Source organism: Perca flavescens, chromosome 12 (assembly GCF_004354835.1).
Source record: "Perca flavescens isolate YP-PL-M2 chromosome 12, PFLA_1.0, whole genome shotgun sequence".
Classification (NCBI taxonomy): domain Eukaryota; kingdom Metazoa; phylum Chordata; class Actinopteri; order Perciformes; family Percidae; genus Perca; species Perca flavescens.
Genome location: NC_041342.1, coordinates 25,137,448 through 25,157,955, shown reverse-complemented (window position 1 = coordinate 25,157,955; position 20,508 = coordinate 25,137,448). Strand labels below are relative to the sequence as shown.

Below are 20,508 nucleotides of genomic sequence, written 5' to 3'. Positions count from 1 at the left end.
CTTTAAACCTAAAGGTTTTCTTAGCTGTAGAGGAACAACAGAAAAAAAGCTGTGTAGAGTGTTTTAATTGGTAGTTAGAGGAAACTATCAATTGAGCTGTTTAAAAAAAAATGGGGTAATTGAAATGTATACATTCATAAATAAACTGTAACCAATGATGCTGTCTTCCTGTTGAGGGTGATGATGAAGCAAATTGTTCATATATAATACAATGATGAATTATATATATTTTATATCTATATATCTATATCAAACTCTTATACAAAACATGTTTATGAGACTGGAGACTGTAAACAGGAGGTAAAGCATATGGCCTAGATATGAAGAAACTATAGCAATACAAATGTCCTTCACTTTGTGCCGCTTTTAGCTTGTAACTGCACTAAAAAAAGCCCTTAAGAAATTATATCTAGGTGTTACAATCTGAAAAGGGCAGATCCTTGAATTCTGACATGTGCTACATGGACTAAGCTGTGTTGAAACTATACTGAGGGGAATATTTCACTTGCAGCTCTCTTGCACCTGACAGCCAGTTTGCCGGATTTCTTTCATTAGTAAATGTTTGCGCAGTTATTCTCAGACTGCCTTTGACTTTGCAAAAGTCTTCAAGCCTAAAGGGAAACATGGAAAAGATCAAATAGGCCGCTTATTAACATATTACGGACACGCGTCACCGAGTTGTTCATTCATTAGACCTACAGCAGGTTAATCTGCTGTGTTTACTTAATTATATTCCAGTTTATTAGGTACTATAATTTGGCAATCGCTCAAGGCATACAATGTTGCTTGTTTTGAATACAATATCAGTTTGGCTCAATAAAATAAAACTGTCAAGACTACGGTATGAAACTGAACTGAATTGTACTGAAGACAGACCAGTCAAAATGTCAGCCTATTTCATTTTACAGATGAATTCTCACCTTGTGTGTATAACTTCACCTTGACTATAAGCCATAGTGCTGTTGATGAAAATCTGTACGTGCTTGTGACAATTTGCCAAACAGTTTATGTGAGAATAGCATTATTAATTGCTATTAGTAGCCTAACACTTTATTGTATATACATGAGTGATATTATTCTATTTCTGTTTGTTTGTTGCAATAAAGTCCCTGAAAACTTAATAATGATGGTACATGAATGATTATGAATTCATGCATGACTTTATGTATGAAAAAGCATGAATTTATTCATATAGTAATTCATTAACTATCAATAATATAAAAGGATTAATATTATCTAATGCATGACTTAATGCAGGAACAATATGTAAATCAATGCCTTAATTGGTGCATTCATTATAATATTGCTTCTGCATTAAGTCATGAGGTACATGAGGTACTATTAATCCTTGTACATTACTGATAGTTCATGAAGTATTACATGAATGATTTCATGCTTTTTCATGCATGGAGTCACAAGTCACCCTTCAAATCTTAAGTATTTTTCTATAACTCTGAATATTCATGATTAAATGAGCAACACCAAAATTGAAGAAATATCTTAAGGCATTTTTTTATTTAACAGACAAAAACTCATCCTAATTTGCAGGACAGTGTGGGTGTGGTTTGATCACATTTGACTGCCAGTAACCAAACAACCTCATGTTTTATTTGCTCTGACATATTCTATATCAACGACGTTTCATTTCCGGAATTGTTCAGGTACTGCCGGAATTTCCATTTCGACCAAATGTCCGTCACTTTCCGCTTTCTTTTTGTCGCCAAAAACTCCGGTCTCTGTCCAGAAAAGGCCCAGCAGAGGTTACACTTGCTGTGACAGCTAAGGAAGTTTAATCTGCCTAAGGCGCTGCTGACCACTTTCTACGCAGCCATCATTCAGTCTGTTTTCTGCACCTCCATCACTGTCTGGTTTGGGTCAGCCACCAAACAGGACAGGGCCAGACTGCAACGGACAATTAGGGCTGCAGTGAGGATCATTGGAGCTGACCTTCCCTCCATCCAGGACCTGCGCCGGTCCAGGGTCAGGAAAAGGGCAGCAAAAATCTCTACAGACCCCTCACATCCTGGTCACAAACTGTTCAAACTCCTTCCCTCTGGTAGGCGATACAGGGCACTGTTTGCCAAAACCAGCCGACACAAAGTCAGTTTCTTTCCCCAAGCAGTCACTCTGTTGAACAATCAACACTGTTCTGCTCATCTACCTCATGTATATTTCAATCTTACAATTACAATATTGTTATTAATATGTGACCATTGCACCGAACTGCCTTGGACTATATTTATATTTATATTTATACTTAAATCTTAAATCTCGGACTATAGGCCTACTGATATTGCACCATTCCCTCCCTCTCTTCAATTGCTACTGTATATTTTTTGTAAATTTGTAAATTCTAGTGCAGTGTTATACCGTATACTTCACGTCATTTTCTGTTTTTTTTATTCTTTATAGGTTAAGTGAGTACTTGAGAGCTAAGATTAGCTGGAGTCAAATTCCTTGTTTGTCTACACAAACCTGGCCAATAAAGCTGATTATGATTCTGATTCTGAGGACTATAGTTAACTACTCCTCAAATCTCTGCAGGGGAAATCCAGACAGCTAGCTAGACTATATGTTGAATCTGAGTATTCTGTTGCACGACTAGAACAACCTTTGCACGTAAACATGTTCCAGCCAAACAGGTTCCTTCCCGAGGCTATTTTGCAGCGGCACCATTGCTCCATCCGGCGCTTGTGATTGGTATAAAGAAATGCCAATAACCCAGAGTTTTTCTCCTCCTCCGCGCTGTAGAGGAAGGTCTGGCAATGCGAGACTAGCTCAGACAGATACATCTGGTCCATCTCCAGCGCAGACAGATTTCCATCCTGCCAAACCCTGGTGGGGGCGAATCACAACCATTTAGCTCATATGGGGCAGGTTTTAGACAATGACTGGCAAGCTGCGGCCAATCAAAATTCAGGAATTCTTTTTATCAGCTGCAGTAAGCTCTGCAAAGTTGTTTTGATATCAGAGGCAGTATACAGACCCCATCCTGAGTTAAGTAAATAAACTCTCCCTGACAACTTTATATTCTGAAAACTATCCATCTATTAAACCTATTGAACTGTATTTAACCTGCTAATGTGTCGCAGGTTTTCCCACCATACAATACCCATTTAATGAATCATTTTGATGAAGTCTAAAACGGCTGTGTACAAAATGGTAATACAGTGTGAATGAAATCCTAGCAGACAGTTCTGTGTTGTATAACGGCTGCATAGCTGCTGCTGTCAAAACCTCATATGGAAGACATCGACATTGACACGTTCGTTGTATTTCAAATATTAGTTAATGTCACACTTTAAGTGCTGTTTTTATAATAGGTGTTTATATTATAGTTCATCTAATGGAGGTTTTAAACGTTTAAACACTGAGTTTATGGTTTAATTTAGCTGACAATAATTGATATTTTGTATTTTTCAAAATATCACATTCTTCTCATAGAAAGAAAAGTTTTTGAGCCGGCTATATAGACTACCATTTCAAAGCTGTTGAATAAAATACCTTCAGACAATTCAGCCCTCTGAGATAAAAATAATAAAATATGCTGTATAGCTGTGGTCAGAGGGGACATCCATCATTTTGGAGCTTGACAGCAGCTGGACTGGCTGGTGCTTTATTGTGATTAAACAGCAAACCAATAAAATGCAACAGCCTTAGTTTATACAGAATGTGACTTCAATAACCCGCTCAATCAAGGTAAGTTCTTATCCCAGCTAAAAGATTATTTTTTATCATTTTTGCTCTCATTACTGAATCACAGCGGAGAAAAGACATGAAAGATGAGATAAAGAAATGTATGCGACATGTAACAAAGATTCCAGGCCAAATTGTAATCCGTTACCCAAATGAGCAACCAAAAAACCTCTCCAAATCCAGGATTGTAATTATGTTACCTCATGTTCAGGTTTGCACAAATGTTACCTGGTCAAGCTATAATAGCAGTACCTCCATGTCGTCTTCTGGTCGAAAGATTAAGCGCAATCATCTTTCTATCATGAAAAATGTAACTATTCACTGCTGTCTGGATGGCAGATGGCGTTGCAATAGCAATTTATTCATGTACTGAGCCAGTCAGATCACAGCAGAAAGTTCAGATGATCATATTACGGGACAGCTTTGAGCAGCTATCCTTCTAGATGCAACTAGTTTATGTACAAGACACAGGAATTCAAAGTGTTAAATAACAAAATAAGTAAGGGTGTGACAAGATCTCGCGAGATTAAAACGTGATAAGATTTCTCGTCGAGGTGAAAAGTTGTCTCGTGAGGCGATGTTATGTCAGCGTGATGGAGCGTGAAATTACTATTGAAGATCCCCCTGCCACTTTTAAATCATTTGTGTGGCAACATTTTGGTTTTCCTGCGGAAATAATAAACGGCGAAAGAGTGACAGACAAGACGAACGCAATATGTAAACATTGTAAGAAAAAAAATGCCGTATACCGCGGCTAACACGAGCACTATGCAAAAACACTTACAGCACCACCACAGCTCTCTACCAACTACAGCACCCGCGACGAAAACATTAAAAGGGCAAACAACTCTAAAAGCCTTTGCATCTCTGCCACCGGTAAGTGCAAGAGCCACGGCAATAACGAGGGACATAGGCGTTTTCATTGCAGCTGATATGAGGCCATTTTCTGTGGTGGAAAATGTTGGATTTCGCGACTCCTCCACACACTGGAAACGAGGTACGTCATCCCATCACGCGGCATTTTAACTCGCACTGTAGTCCCAAACCTCTACAAAGAAGCCAAGGTCAGTTGAATAAAAAAACTATTTTCCATTCATATATTTCATCATTGAGGATTTCTTCAAATTTTTTTTAAAAATCTCGTCTCGTCTCGTTCTCGTGAACCCAATCTCGTGATGTGTCTCGTCTCGTGGAGTAAGTGTCTCGTCACACCCCTAAAAATAAGACATATAATGTATATATAAAATATATACATTACTACATAAAGTATACATGATGTGTATACATTTTTAAAACGTAATTCATTATTATGAAATTGAATTTCATCATTCTTATTCTAAGTTTTTTTAAATTATGAAAATTATGCTTTTATCTTATAATGTCACTTGTTTACCTCCACACGATTCAGCCGATCACATGTTCCCTAAACTTCACTAACAATCCCAGAGTGCAATTCACCGCTCATTATAGAGCAAACTGTAGGGAGACGTGAACGAGGGAGTGATTTCGCATAGCCATAGAGCTAACACTGTTGGCGCCATCACTTGCTCTTCCCTTTATTGCTAGGTCATACATCCAAGCTCACAGACCAACCAAGCTAGTTAGCTGGCTAGTTATGTAGCATGTATAGAAAAAAAAATATCACAATAATGAATTGAGTTTTAAATTAAAGTTTTAAATTTGAGGTTCAACTTATTAAATTATTTCACAACTTATTGGGTAATTTATATATTCTACTTTATTTATTCATATGATTAATTATTAGTCCTTACCCCAAGTGAAGGAGTTCAAGTATCTTGGGGTTGTGTTCGCGAGTGAGGGGACAATGGAGCGGGAGATTGGTCGGAGAATCGGCGCAGCGCGGTGGTGGTATTGCATTCAATCTATCGCACCGTTGTGACGAAAAGAGAGCTGAGCCAGAAGGCAAAGCTCTCGATCTACCGGTCAGTTTTCGTTCCTACCCTCACCTATGGTCATGAAGGCTGGGTCATGACCGAAAGAACGAGATCCAGGGTACAAGCGGCTGAAATGGGTTTCCTCAGGAGGGTGGCTGGCGTCTCCCTTAGAGATAGGGTGAGAAGCTCAGTCATCCGTGAGGAGCTCGGAGTAGAGCCGCTGCTCCTTTGCGTCGAAAGGAGCCAGTTGAGGTGGTTCGGGCATCTGGTAAGGATGCCCCCTGGGCGCCTCCCTAGGGAGGTGTTCCAGGCACGTCCAGCTGGGAGGAGGCCTCGGGGAAGACCCAGGACTAGGTGGAGGGATTATATCTCCAACCTGGCCTGGGAACGCCTCGGGATCCCCCAGTCGGAGCTGGTTAATGTTGCTCGGGAAAGGGAAGTTTGGGGTCCCCTGCTGGAGCTGCTCCCCCCGCGACCCGACACCGGATAAGCGGACGAAGATGGATGGATGGATGATTAATTATTGCGTGTCATATTGATTATTTAACATTGGAAACTATGAGCTCCATACACTTCTACCCCCCCACTGCCCACCCTACTTCCAGTACCTATATTTGCCATCTCAGGCACGGTGGCGATGTAGGGGCCTTCATCAAAGATAGGTGGGTTGTCGTTGATGTCCTGCACCCGAATTATAAACTGTGAGGAGGGCTCCAGGGCACGGTCTGTCTGCCTGTCGGTGGCCGTGGCGATGAGACGGTACTCATCCTTCTCCTCGCGGTCCAGTGGCTTGGTGACGTGGATGTTACCTGTCTTCTCGTCTATCACAAAGACTGAGCCCGCTCCCTCGCCTCGCAGGACATACTTAGTGCGTCCATCATTCCTGTCCATGTCGGTGTGGAGCTGGGTGAGAGAGGATAGGAAGAGGGGTCAAGATAACAAAAAAAAAGACAGATAAAATAGAAGCAAAGAGGAAAAAAATTAAAAGGGGGAAATAGAAAGTGAGAAAATGTGAGAGGAAAGGAAAGACAAGGACAAAAAGGGTGGGAGAGAAAGACAAGAGTAAACACCAGTTAAAAATTAACTTGTTTTTTTCAAGACAGGCAATGAAGACAAAACAAGCAGATTATCCTCTTCATGCCTCCAGGATATAATGAATTTAAGCAGAGGCAGACAAAAGAAATATGCACAATACCTCCCTCTCTCACACACACACACACACACACACACACAGACACACATGGGACACACGCTTTCCCCATTGTACTGTGTCTCTTCTTTCTATTCCTGCAGTATGAGCAGTTATGAACCAGGATCTCCTTGCTCTCCAATGATATCCAGAACACATACTCTCCTGCTCACTCTTAAAGCCTCTATTCACTTCCCAGCAGCTGTGGACGGCAAGAGCTTACTAGTCTGCGCACATGCAATGCCTTTGCTATTTAATGAAAGCACCTAATCAAAGGAATAATAAACAGTAGGCCAATCAATTATTCCCTAACTAATAGGTGTGTATGAGGGAGAGAGGGGTGTATGGGAGTGGGACATGCTGTTATCGATCACAGCGTTGTGTTGAGCTTTATTGGATCAGCGCCTGGCAGGATGGCAGAGCAGCGAAGCGACCAGCGGCCTCTCATGCAGGGAGAGGTAATATCAGGGAAGGCTCCACACTGGCCTCCGTCCCCGACGAGAGAAACGCGCCAGCGGGACACGGCCAGCACATCAAGATTCAATCTCATTACCCCACGTGGATCGAATAGCAACTGTGACCGAAAAATTGTGCTAAAAAAGTGATAAATTAGCCGCCACTCGCAAGAAAGGGTGACAGTGTGACTTTAGAGGGAGGGAAGAGCCGGCTGGGGAGGGGATGGGTGGGTTCGCTTAGGAAGGCATTGTTGCATGGCAACAGCTAAGCACATTTGCTAAATGAAATGAGAATGGATACTGTGAATCGGAATTTTCATTTAATTTGAGGATCGCCATTTTTCAAGGAGGGAAATAGCATGAATGCGCCAGCTTCCCAGGGGGTAAACGATAAGTACGGATGTTGACAAGGTTGTTGGTAGCTAAGAAAGCAATCAAAAGTTCAGACTGTTTGAAAGTTGAAAGCTAAAATTTGGCACAAAGTCAAAAGTTAAACAACACTTCACCTTCAAAAGATCCCTTTATTTAAATGACAATGTAAATTGGAAATTTTAAAAGCACTCTAGCCAGTTGTGTGAAAGCAGAATGCACTTAGGAAACTAGAAATAGCCCTAATGCTGTTCTGAAGTCTTTTCTCTATACCCATGGATGCACCCTGTAATGTAACAGAGGGGGGTTATCTTTGAATTAGTCTGGCTCAACGAATTTACATTGCTGGTATTTAGTCTGTGAATGGTGTAAAGAAAAACAAACAAGCCAGAGCGCTTTGTCCCCTATCCCAGAATAGATAAGCAGTGTAGCCAGACCATACTACATCCGTGGAGATGTGGCAATATGAGACTAGCTATCATTGACTAACTTATCATGTTCATGCTAGTTCGGTTTGTGAAGTTAGCCCAAGGAACTTTTGTGACAATAACTAAAGTGACCATGTGTTAAAGTTATACTCGGCCTGAAACTTTTAACTGGAAATATCAAACTCTCACCCGTTTGCTTTAAAATTAGCGATGAAAACTTTGCAGTTTGCTGTGGCCAGCTTGGATTCATGGTGCTTTTAAGCTAAAAGCACCAAATAGCGTTATTAATTAGTGACGAGAAAAATGATAAAAAATATTCACAGAAACATCTTAAACCACTCCTGCAAAACCAAGTCTCCGCTGCCAATCCATATACTACTCTGTATGTTACATATACAGTATTTATATTTTAACCAATAATTTAGCTACATTATGTCAATCTTCGTGCACTACTCTGCCAAGCTCATAGGCAGGTGTGTGTGGGTGCACTGGTTAGAGTAGTTCTTCCATTTGTCAGACCGTAGACCATGAGCTTTGCTAAGTAAGCCTTGTATTTAACCATTCTGGTAAAACATACTGAGCATACTGACAGATGGCAGAGGACTTATGAATTATGATGCAGAGGTGCTTTGAAAAGTTTCTCTTGACATGTTTATACTATATTTCTTTCCAGTGTGAAGACTCTCAAAAGACAGATTTTGAGTGGCAAATCATTGTAATATGACATCACATACTTTTTCTCAATAGACAACAGCAGCATCTCAGTTTATTTTTGCAGTTTTTTTTGCCCATTTTAATGCCTACCAGTTCAAGCACTCTTTGTCATTAGGCTTTTTTTTCCCAGCAGACAATTTCACTTGTCATAGTAGGAAAAGCACAGGTGTTATTAATAGGTCTGCACGATAAATTGTTATAAAATTCTGTTCGCGATTTAATTTTTAAATGACATTGACATTAACATGTTTTAATTATGTAAAGACATGTTCAAGGAGTTCAGATAGAGCCTGTATCAGGGCCATATTTAGTTCAATGTGTTATATGTCACTGTTTTTGGTAGCCTACTGTACTTAAATGGCCAGTATGTACTTTATTTTCTGTATTCATTGAAGCCTCTATGTTTACAGGCTTGTGGTGATGTGCAATGTGCTATAGGTGCCAAAAAAAAATCTATGTTTGGTACTGCCAATTAGTTTTGTTTTGTCATGGTTCATGTGTGCAATAAACATTACACATCATGAGAAAAAAATCTTGGCAGAGAATCGTGATATCAATTCTAAGCTAAAAAATCATGATTCCTATTTTTTCCCGAATCGTGCAGGCATAGTTACTAATAGCATTAACGATGGCTATGTTCTATTCAAATGCCCCAGTAAGCCATGACAGCGTGACATTGAGCCGAAATACCAGGACCCTGAAACTGAAGCAGCTAAATGGAATTCAAATGTCATTAACTGTTTTATTTACACCTGTGCTTTTCCAAATGTGGCATGTCCAAAGGTATTTTATGAAAAAGGCAGATCCACACACCGTCAATTTATCTTGAGGACCTTTACAGTTTAGGATATATAAATTCACAAATGATTTTGTAGGAGTACAGCACAGTGGGGAAAGAATACTATAAAGCCAAATGTCTCCCTGATTTCATTTTTTGTTCTGTAGTTACATTTCTTAGCCATAAAACCATACTGTATTTACCTTCTTTATAGTGACTTTAATTTACAAACACCAGTCCTCATGTAGCTTTTGCTATTGCTAAATCCAGACATTTCTTCCTGCCTGATTTTACTTGTCTGCATGTTCCATATTATTGTCTGCCTATTTTTTGAACAATAACTAAGTAAACCTCACTTTTTACCTGCCCACAAAAAACCTACCAGAACTGTGACTAGGCTTAATATTTATGGCAGTGCCCTGTAAATTAGAATACAGTAAATCTAGAATATATCTAGGACAGACTGGTGCACCATCTATAGTTATAGTAAAGTAAACAATGACCTCCACATGGACCTCTTCAGGTCGCTCTGGTACAATATACAAACCTGCTAGAAGCAGTCTTGCAAACATTTAGGCAAACTAGCATATGCCTCAATTTCACTATATTTCAAAATGACACAAGGATGTATGATGTACAATCAGTGCAAGGCGAACAAAACACACTTTACCTGTCGTAGACAAATCTACATGCACACAGCCGGCAACGGGCCAATAGCTATAGTATCTTGGCAACCTGCAGGTAAGCTATTACCAATTATGTTGGCCTTAGTCTCGCTTTGCCACAGACCTTCCTCCACAGCGCTGCGGAGGAGGGTCTGGCTAGTCCACACAGCATTCCAAGATGGGAGAAAAAACGTGCTCTGGTTTATTATGGTTCATTTCTTTAAATCAATCACAATCATCATGGGTGGCGCTAAGCGCCGGACGGAGCCACAGTGCCGCTGCAAAATAGCCTCTGGAAGGAACTTGTTTTGGTGGAATATGTGTACGTTCAAAGGTTGTTTTAGTCGTGCAACAGAAAACTCAGATTGGACAGATAGTCCAGCTAGCTGTCTCGATTTACCCTGCAGAGATCTGAGGAGCAGTTAACCATAGTCCTCAGTTTAAAATTCCAACACAAACAAAATGGAAGGTAACGGATTGCATCTGGCTGAAAAGAGTGAAATCCTGCAGAATTTTGGATGGCATCGGAGCAATCCCAGAAGTGGAACATCATGGATATAGACTATGCTTCTTTTGTTTATTTGTTTTTGTACTAAATAGTATAGTTCAGTGGTATAAACTGAGGTCCAACCAGTGGTTGGGCCTACCACCTATGTAGGTTTACAGGTTTTGTTACTATATCAAAATGTAATGTAAAAAATAAAGAAAAAAAGAAAAGAAAATATATATAAATATTTCTTGAAGCTGCATTTTCATTTCTTTGTAGTTTTACTTATTTAAAACTAATGTACTTGCACTTGTACTTGTTATCAGAAGTTTGAACCTTCAGGGTTGATAGCACGTAATTGTAAGTCGCTTTGGATAAAAGCATCAGCTAAATGACATGTAATGTAATGTAATGTATATTGTTGCATCAAGGGTCACACTAGTTCACTGAAAAGTATTATAGTATTTTAACCTACAATGAGTTTAGACTTGCTCTCATCCTCCATCTTCTGTGGGAGCCAACCGGGGCCAATTGGCCAAAACACCCGGCTGGTCAGGGCCACCATGGGAGCCTGGTTCCTCACTCTTCTTAACGAAGAGCCATTAACAATCAAAGTCTTAACGGCCCTGCAGCTTAACGAGGGGACTTAACGAGCTTCTTAATGAAGCCCCGGACATCATTACCACAGTGAGCGGTGGCAGCACTGATTGAAAGCACTGCTCAGAGTCATTCTGGAGCAGGAGAGCCCAGCCGAAGGAAACCAAATCCATTTAAGGCTGACCTCTCACCCTTATCTGTTCCTCCTAGATTAATAGGAAAGTAAAATAAGGAAAACCCAGTTAACCAGATAAAATGGCTATGGAAATGTTATGGCTACAAAGGTGGCACAGCTTTGGAATATCTTTCAGCAACCTGTCAGTGTGCAAGAATACCCAAACAATATTATAACAACAACTGGATATCACCATATTTCACATCTGCTTAACTTGAATAATATGACATCTCATAACTCCTGCGTTTCATATTCCCCTGATATACCATCAAATATATCAAGAGCCAAACAATATGAAGACACTGGCCACAAAAGCCAAATTTACTGATGTGTCACCTCTGCTTGGAGAGCGATTTCAGCCTGATAAGCTGCCATTTCCATTTTCTCTGGCGCCAGTTGTCTGTGCAACACCCAGCCTCCCCAGACTCCTAAATCTCTTCAATTACTTATATTATCATAAGGTAATATGCTTATACTCATATACTCAATTTCATATTTTTGCAATAACCATAAATCATGAAGCGAGGAGGAAAAGTACTCTCTGCCAACCCCTAAATCATTTAAATAACTAATACCCCATATACACAATTTCACATTTCTGCTGCACAATAAATCATAAAAACACCAGGAAAATGTGTTTTTTTCCACAGCTGTGCATTAGCCTAATGAATGTGGATGTTCCCCCAAATCCAGCATGTGTGTGTGTGTGTGTGTGTGTGTGTGTGTGTGTGTGGTTGATGTGCTTGTGTGAGGTTAATAGGGAGGTAACATTATAGTAGCAGGAAAAATTATAAACTGTGGAAAATCAGCTCACAGCTCACGTGAAACACACAGTGGCACCGCTGAGCCATGGGATTGGCAGCAAGGTTCAATTCCCTGAACACATCAGGGAGAGTTTGCAAGGGCACACAGGCAGGTATAAGAATATCCCCCAATCTCCTCTGCAAGGAGGTGGGGAAGCTATTCATCTTCTGTGTGGCGACTTCAAAAGAACCTGCAGGCCTAAAGGACAATCGTGAGCCCCACCAGCCAGTCAAATTCCACAACAAGGCTGTGTGGTGGTATCGCCAGGGGCTGAGACTGAGCCAGCTCTTTCATATGAGCCAGGGAGTGTCAAGCAGGGTAGAGGGGAGAGGGTCAGCCAATCGATTTGGAGCAGGCCCGCCAATTCAGAGAGATGTCTTAAGAATAAGGCCGATCGGGGAAAACGGCAGCAAAATTAATTTGGGACAGGGCCATATGAGTTCAGAGAGCCTGTTTGAAATAAAACTGCGCCTTGTGGCCAGCATACCTAGCACTGAGATATCATTAGTTTTGCTTGAGGGTATGTGTAGGTGTTTGTGTGCGTTTGTGTGTGTGTGTGTGTGTGTGTGTGTGTGTGTGTGTGTGTGTGTGTGTGTGACCTGGAGAGAGAAGAAACAGTTGAAAGCAGGCCTGGAAGCGTGTGCGTTAATACAGCACAGCACAAAGCTGAGGCCAACATCTACACGGTGACTAGTAATTAAAGTAAACAACTCTCTGGGTTGGCTGTGATCAGCTCTGCCATCATCAGATGTCTTAGCTCTGTCTCCCATCTGTTACGCAATGGATCCCCATCTGGGCCAAAGGAGAGCGAGATACAACACATACCTACACCTACACACACATATCCAAATACAAACAAGTGTGTGGACACAGGTATTAGTAGCAGTTTGTGTGATGTCTTTCCAATTCAAGGGTGGGATTAACTGCATCAGTACAATTCATATTTAACAGGTAAAGATGTTTTGTGTTTGACCCACACACACACACACACACACACACACACACACACACACACACACACACCAAATTATTTGATAAAACAATCACGCCGTTTCATTCTTTTTGGTGGCACCAGTAAATGCAGGTGCGTTTTTTTAATCTCACTTCCCAGATGTAAACAGTGTGGCCTTGTATTGATTTTTCCAGGGAATGATGCCAAAGACACCCAGTTCGTAATACTGCAAATGCAATACTTTCTTTAGTGGGCCATAGACTCAATCACCATTGTGTTGCCTCATTCAGCAATAGAGCAAGACTTAAAAGACATTTTTTAAATGGAAATCTTTGAGATTATTACTTTAAATTGAATAAGAAATTTCCTGAAAAAGACCTATGGTATTTGATAGTAGTTTGTGAGAAAATGTGAATTATCTTTTCATTTTATCCAAGTAAATATATAATGATTACTTTCTTATCATTGGATAACAATTATTGAATTAATTTATTGGAAGTGTACCAACTCAAGATTACGATTTAATTTTTCCTATAATTGCTACCTTATTCCATGATTATTTCCAGGAAATGATTAGTACATTATTCAGAAATTGCAAACCCACGAAATAAGGCTTTACCAAATTAGTCTATGGTAAAATATAACACACTAACATTTTTTTTTTTTAAACCAAGAGCTACTAAATCAACAGTTATAAACACTGTCACTGAAGCACATCAGGCACATTTAATTTGCATAGAGTCCCTAATAAGTCACTCTTTATACCAGGATGATGAAAATAAATTACAATTTTGATGTTATTGTCATAGTTCTCGGCACATTTTTTTTGTGATAATAACATTGAATAACATTGTACTCATTGCTAGGATCTAGAACATATCAACCTTGCTAAAAACAAGTCAGATTTATCAAACTTATTTAAAAGAGAAAACAAGGCAAACAGTAAAAGTTATTACCATAACTGTCCATCATAAACATCTATCTCAATTTACAAACCTGAGAGCCTGGTTCAACTTTTACCAACTGTATTTGCCATAGATGTGCACACAGTATTCCACTGCAATGAGGGATGTATTACCAACATTACGTGTGCATACAATTGTGATTTTACATCCATATAAGGTGGATTGGATCATTACAGTATCCGTAATGCTCTTTATGTTGGTTTGAATCAAACCTCCACCTAACGTCTTCAACTTGCTGCTCGTTTTTTGACAAATACATCTAGACGTGCACACATCACTCCCGTTCTCTACACCCTACATTGGCTCCCTGTGCGTTTTAGAATCGATTTTGAGATTTTATTGTTTGTTTTCAAGGCCTTAAATGGCCTGGCCCTGGAGTATTGGTCTGAGAACCCTGTGTGAGCACAACCGGTCCTTGCAGTCTTCAAATCACCTGGTTTTAGAAGTGCCAAGGTCAAGGTATAAACGGTGTGGTGATCAGGCTTTTGTGGTTGCTGCCCCGAGACTCTGGAACAAGTTACCCCCTGATATTCGCACTATTACAGATGTAGCTCTTTTTAAGCCCAAACTCAAAACTTATTTGTTTAGAATGGCTTTTAATACCTAGTAGTGGTGTGACAATTTCCCTCTCCTGTTTCTATGTAACCTTTTCTGATTTCACTGTTTTCATTCTTTTTTATGATATGTTGTATGATATGTGTTTTACTCTAGGTTTCTGATGTGAAGCACTTTGATACCTGCTGGTTACTGTAAAGTGCTATATAAATAAATGTTGATTGATTGAATGTTGATTTATGGCTCATTTACATCTCGTCTGTCATCTGGCCGGTTGCTTTTTGCCCTGCCAGACTTAAAGCGATTACTTTGTTAAGTATGTTATCCTAACAAATTATGTCAACACTATAATAATAAGACATACTTTACAGTTTTTTTACAATCACTTTGGCACTAATTTCAGAACCTTGACGTCATTTTTTCAAAACTGTAGACACAAAACTCACAACCAATGATCAAAATGGATATTTTTTCAAAACTCTAACACTTGTTTCAATTGCTTGGATGCAATACACATAAACCTAAGATCATATGTTCATTTAACAAAGATCACCTGTTCAACTTAACATCAAAGTACTACTATTTCAAAAGGCAATTCACACATTACATTTCAGATGATTGTCTATTCATTCCATTACAATGATCTAACTATCAACTGATACAACTGATCAAAATGATAAGTAACTGTTGCATTACTCTTAATGCATAGTTGTATGGAAACAGACAAACAATATTCCATGTTTAGATCATGAAAGTTTCAAGATAACAAGATTTATTGTCACCAAATAGCATGGAGCATGAACCAATTAGACTACATTATCTACATTGTCTACTCCAAGGTGCTGGAAAGGAGGGTTTGGCCGATAGTCGAACCTCAAATTGAAGAGGAACAATGCGGATTCCGTCCTGGTCGTGGAACAACAGACCAACTCTTCACTCTCGCAAGGATCCTGGAGGGAGCCTGGGAGTATGCCCAACCGGTCTACATGTGTTTTGTGGATCTGGAAAAGGCGTATGACCAGGTCCCCCGGGAGATACTGTGGGAAGTGCTGCGGGAGTATGGGGTGAGGGGGTCTCTACTCAGGGCCATCCAATCTCTGTACGACCAAAGTGAGAGCTGTGTCCGGGTTCTCGGCAGTAAGTCAGAATTGTTTCAGGTGAGGGTTGGCCTCCGCCAGGGCTGCGCTTTGTCACCAATCCTGTTTGTAATATTTATGGACAGGATATCAAGGCGTAGTTGGGGTGGGGAGGGGTTGCAGTTCGGTGGGCTGGGGATCTCATCGCTGCTCTTTGCAGATGATGGTCCTGATGGCATCATTGGCCTGTGACCTTCAGCACTCACTGGATCGGTTTGCAGCCGAGTGTGAAGCGGCTGGGATGAGGATCAGCACCTCTAAATCTGAGGCCATGGTTCTCAGCAGGAAACCGATGGAGTGCCTACTCCAGGTAGGGAATGAGTCCTTACACCAAGTAAAGGAGTTCAAGTACCTTGGGGTTTTGTTTGCGAGTGAGGGGACAATGGAGCGGGAGATTGGTCGGAGAATCGGCGCAGCGGGTGCGGTATTACATTCAATCTATCGCACCGTTGTGACGAAAAGAGAGCTGAGCCAGAAGACAAAGCTCTCAATCTACCGGTCAGTTTTCGTTCCTACCCTCACCTATGGTCATGAAGGCTGGGTCATGACCGAAAGAACGAGATCCAGGGTGCAAGCGGCCGAAATGGGTTTCCTCAGGAGGGTGGCTGGCGTCTCCCTTAGAGATAGGGTGAGAAGCTCAGTCATCCGTGAGGAGCTCGGAGTAGAGCCGCTGCTCCTTCGCATCGAAAGGAGCCAGCTGAGGTGGTTCGGGCATCTGGTAAGGATGCCCCCTGGGCGCCTCCCTAGGGAGGTGTTCCAGGCACGTCCAGCTGGGAGGAGGCCTCGGGGAAGACCCAGGACTAGGTGGAGGGATTATATCTCCAACCTGGCCTGGGAACGCTCAAGGATCCCCAGTCGGAGCTGGTTAATGTGGCTCGGGAAAGGGAAGTTTGGGGTCCCCTGCTGGAGCTCCTCCCCCCGCGACCCGACACCGGATAAGCGGACGAAGATGGATGGATGGATGGATATCTATGGATGTAACATTTCATCATCCTTCTTTACTGTAATGTACTACTGTTTATCATACACTGTTTCTATGGTCCCATGTACCACTTTTTCAGACTATTTACAGTATTGACAGTACTGCACTGTATGGATGCAGGCCCTTGGAACTGCTTGTCCAATTCTGCCAACTCATTACTGATGATTGAGATATATACGTTATATATACTTTATATATACTGTAAAGTATATATACTTGAACCACATTGTTCGCCATGCCCGAAGGTTTTTTCCAAGATGTTTGGCTAATGAAAACATCCAATGTGACGCCAAATCCACAAGACAGAGTCGATGTAGATGTATAAGTACAGTAATCACTTCTTTGTTTAGCTTTTTACTATAAAGTACAATCAAGTTGAGGAACACTGCATTTGAGGTTTTACAGTACTGTCTTTTCTTTTCTATTTCCTAGCTAATTATTTTGCTTTGATTGAAATAAACCTAAAATATTGTTTTTCATCGATACATTTCAGATTTTGTTCACTGTGTCTGTAGTATTCTCTCTACTACTGCAGTACTTTTACAGGGATGTATTTACATGTAGTACCATGATTAAACATGTATCACCTATTTTGTACAACAATATGTAATGATTGTACGAACAATGACACGGTGAAACTAGGGGTAGCTTGTGTGTGGGTGATATAAAGTAACGTTTCAATGGTATTTCACAATCAATTAGTTTTTTGAACCAGTGATTGTGCAAGTGCAAGATTTCTTTAAAGATATGAATGCACAATGCAATGTTTTGAACATTGGACAGTCTGTTACAAGTGATGACCATTTTGAGTTTTGTGTCTAGAGTTTTTAAAAATGACATCAAGGTTCTGAAATTAGTAGCAAAATGATTGTAAAAAAAACTGTAATTTTAAAATCCTTCTCCCCCCAATTCTGAAAAAAAAAGGTAATTGCCATGATGTGAAAACACTCCCTACTGGGCTAAAACAAGCCATTATAACCACATAAAACATAACCATAAAAAGTATGCAAATAGTGTTTCTCACAGGTGTGACACACACATAGATACAAATTTGCTCGCTGTACTTTGACTGCTCGGCTTTCCTCTCTAATCAATGCAGACACGCATAGCAAAAACACATTCCAATTATGCAGAGGCACTCGAACATAAACCCCCCACAGAAACAGAAGCAGAAACCAGCCAGCCTCTGAGGAGCACTTGTGACTTCAGAAGACAGACCTTTGTACTGTGAGAAGTTTTAAATTCCGTCTGAACTTTCAATCAAAACCCATTCTCACAGAGAATGCGCACGCGGGGGGGGGAAATTCCCTTTTGTTCTGCGCTCACAGTAAAATGTCAGACGGTATTGAAAACGCTTGCTGTCTGTTTGTCTTACAGCGAGACACGGTTTAAATACGTCATGAGGAGTGGCAGTTAATTGTTTAGCATTGATCCGCCATTGATTCAGCATTGAAGTTTGGTTAGCGTTGATTGCCTCTTTAATTCAGTTGTGGTGTGGACATGTTGCCCTGTTCTCGTTTGATCTAATTCAGTCTGTCTCTGGGGGGCACACTGTGTGGCCTCCACTTCAACACACACCCCACACAAACTGTGAAATCCCTCTCTGTCACACTAACACACACTTCCTCCCACTCCCACACTTCCTAATAGAACATTCATTATTCATCATTATTAGACTTTTCCTTTAGCACCATAAGCTGTTCAATGCATCTCGCCACTGTTCCCTTCCTACGCAATACATTATTCAGGACAAAACTGTGCTTTCAGCCTCAGAGTATGCAAATCCCACTTTTGATTATCATAATCAGCTGACGTATGAGAGGGAGAATGTGTGTGTGTGGCGGCTTGTCGGGCGATTGTTTGTGTTTTATTGCTTCAGTGTTCCACTCTGGTGGTGTATACTTCACATCATATTTTTTTCCAAAGGAGACGAGCTTGGAAAAGGCCACTGGAGGCTTAACTCACTGCTGTACATTTAAAGGGCAAATCGCCCACATATATGCCACCGCGTGCCACTGCCAAGAGGAATGGCTTCTACTATCGGGAGCCAAAAGTCTGTGTGTGTGTGTGTGTGTGTGTGTGTGTGTGTGTAAAGAGAAAAGGAGCAATGTGCAACAATTAAAAGGAATTTCAAGCACTGTTTATTATCTTTTTCATTTCTTTTTAGTATTGAGTTTTTGTGAAAAGTGGGCACAATTGATTTTTTGTTGTTGCTACAAATGTACAGGTTGTTTACACTGTGATGTGTCAACGATGGTACAAAAACTGTGTGAATCATGCACATTATCACACAGACTTTAAATATATTATATAATAAGATGTACGGGCATATACTATATGCTTTATTAATTAATATAGTATGTCACTGTATTTGAATTATCTGGAGAATGTGTGTGTGTGTGTGTGTGTGTGTGTGTGTGTGTGTGTGTGTGTGTGTGTGTGTGTGTGCGCATGTGTGTGAATCTCAGGATGCATTAAAATATTAACCTTTGTGTCTGCATCTGTCAGCAAGCTGAAGAGAAGATTCCCTCCTCCTGTCCTTCTTCTCCCATCTTCCTCCTCCTACTTCTTCACCTCCCCCCCCATCAGGTGCCACCTATCACCCATTCACTCGGCTTCACTCGGCTCTCCCCTGGCCTCTTGCTCCTCTCATCCTGACCCTGATCTCTTCTTCTGACCCGCCCTTGCCATGCACCTCCTCCCCTCTTCCCTCTCTCTCATGGCCTTCATTACTCACACCAGCTGCCTAGTTTCCACAAGGAATAAATGTTTAAAGAAATGTAGTAAAATATTGATGCTTTAATTACAATACTAGAAAAACTTAAAGCTACTCTAATCCATATTTTTATATTAACAATGAAATAAATAACTCTGTTTTATGGAGTATGTCAGCGCCTTTCTGCTCATTATTTTGGTTTTACTGTTTTACTGCGTGGTTCAATCTCATAGCTTTTAATCAATCTTGTTTTCAGCTTCAGCAGGCAGCTGTTTTCAACAAAAACAGCTCTCATAAACCCAAGGTACGCTGCCTGCTCAGTACCAAACAACAGACAGAAAGACTACAGGTAGCTGGGAAACAGAGGAAAGCATTTAGCAGTTAAAGAGCTAGATATACTGCTGAGGGTGTATATTGAATATACATTTGCAAGGTGGTCAGAAACACGACTTCAAATGAATGACAATGTTGAAAATGAAAAGAGAAAAGTACGGGAACCAAAAAAAGTAAGTTGAGTCAAACAGAGCGGTACCAAGCAGTGGAAACATTGGTTGACACAAGCTGGTTCAATTTAATTCAGTAAAACTAAAATCTGATTATATTTCAATAGCTTGTTATCTTTGTTTAGCTGTATGTCTGTATCTGTATCGTCCTGTAAATTAGTATGTTGATTCAAATTCCTTGTAGGCCCATGTGCCAGAATTGCATAGCTGTGTAAAATATTTCTGTTCTGAATGTAGATTTGTTACCATTTAGATGTCTTACTTTTCTACCTTTGGTGCTGGAATTCAGTCCAAGAAAACTGAAGCTCAGAAGCTTACCCAACAACCTCATTTATCACAGCATTGATATTAATGGGTAACTACTGGGATTTTTTTTCAACCTGGAACCCTATTTTCCTATGTGTTTGTGTCTAAGTGACTGATGGGAAAAACAATCTTTGATATTGG

General features: G+C 40.5%; 1 protein-coding gene across 1 annotated transcript in view; it reads right to left on the bottom strand.

The window, feature by feature from the left end:
• The window catches only part of cdh24b (cadherin 24, type 2b), a 150,692-nt gene that overhangs the window by 65,167 nt on the left and 65,017 nt on the right, over positions 1–20,508 (bottom strand). Inside the window, exon 3 of the mRNA XM_028594338.1 lies at positions 6,200–6,494. Within this exon, the coding sequence (XP_028450139.1) occupies positions 6,200–6,494 (295 nt within the window). The remainder of the gene's footprint in view (positions 1–6,199; positions 6,495–20,508) is intronic.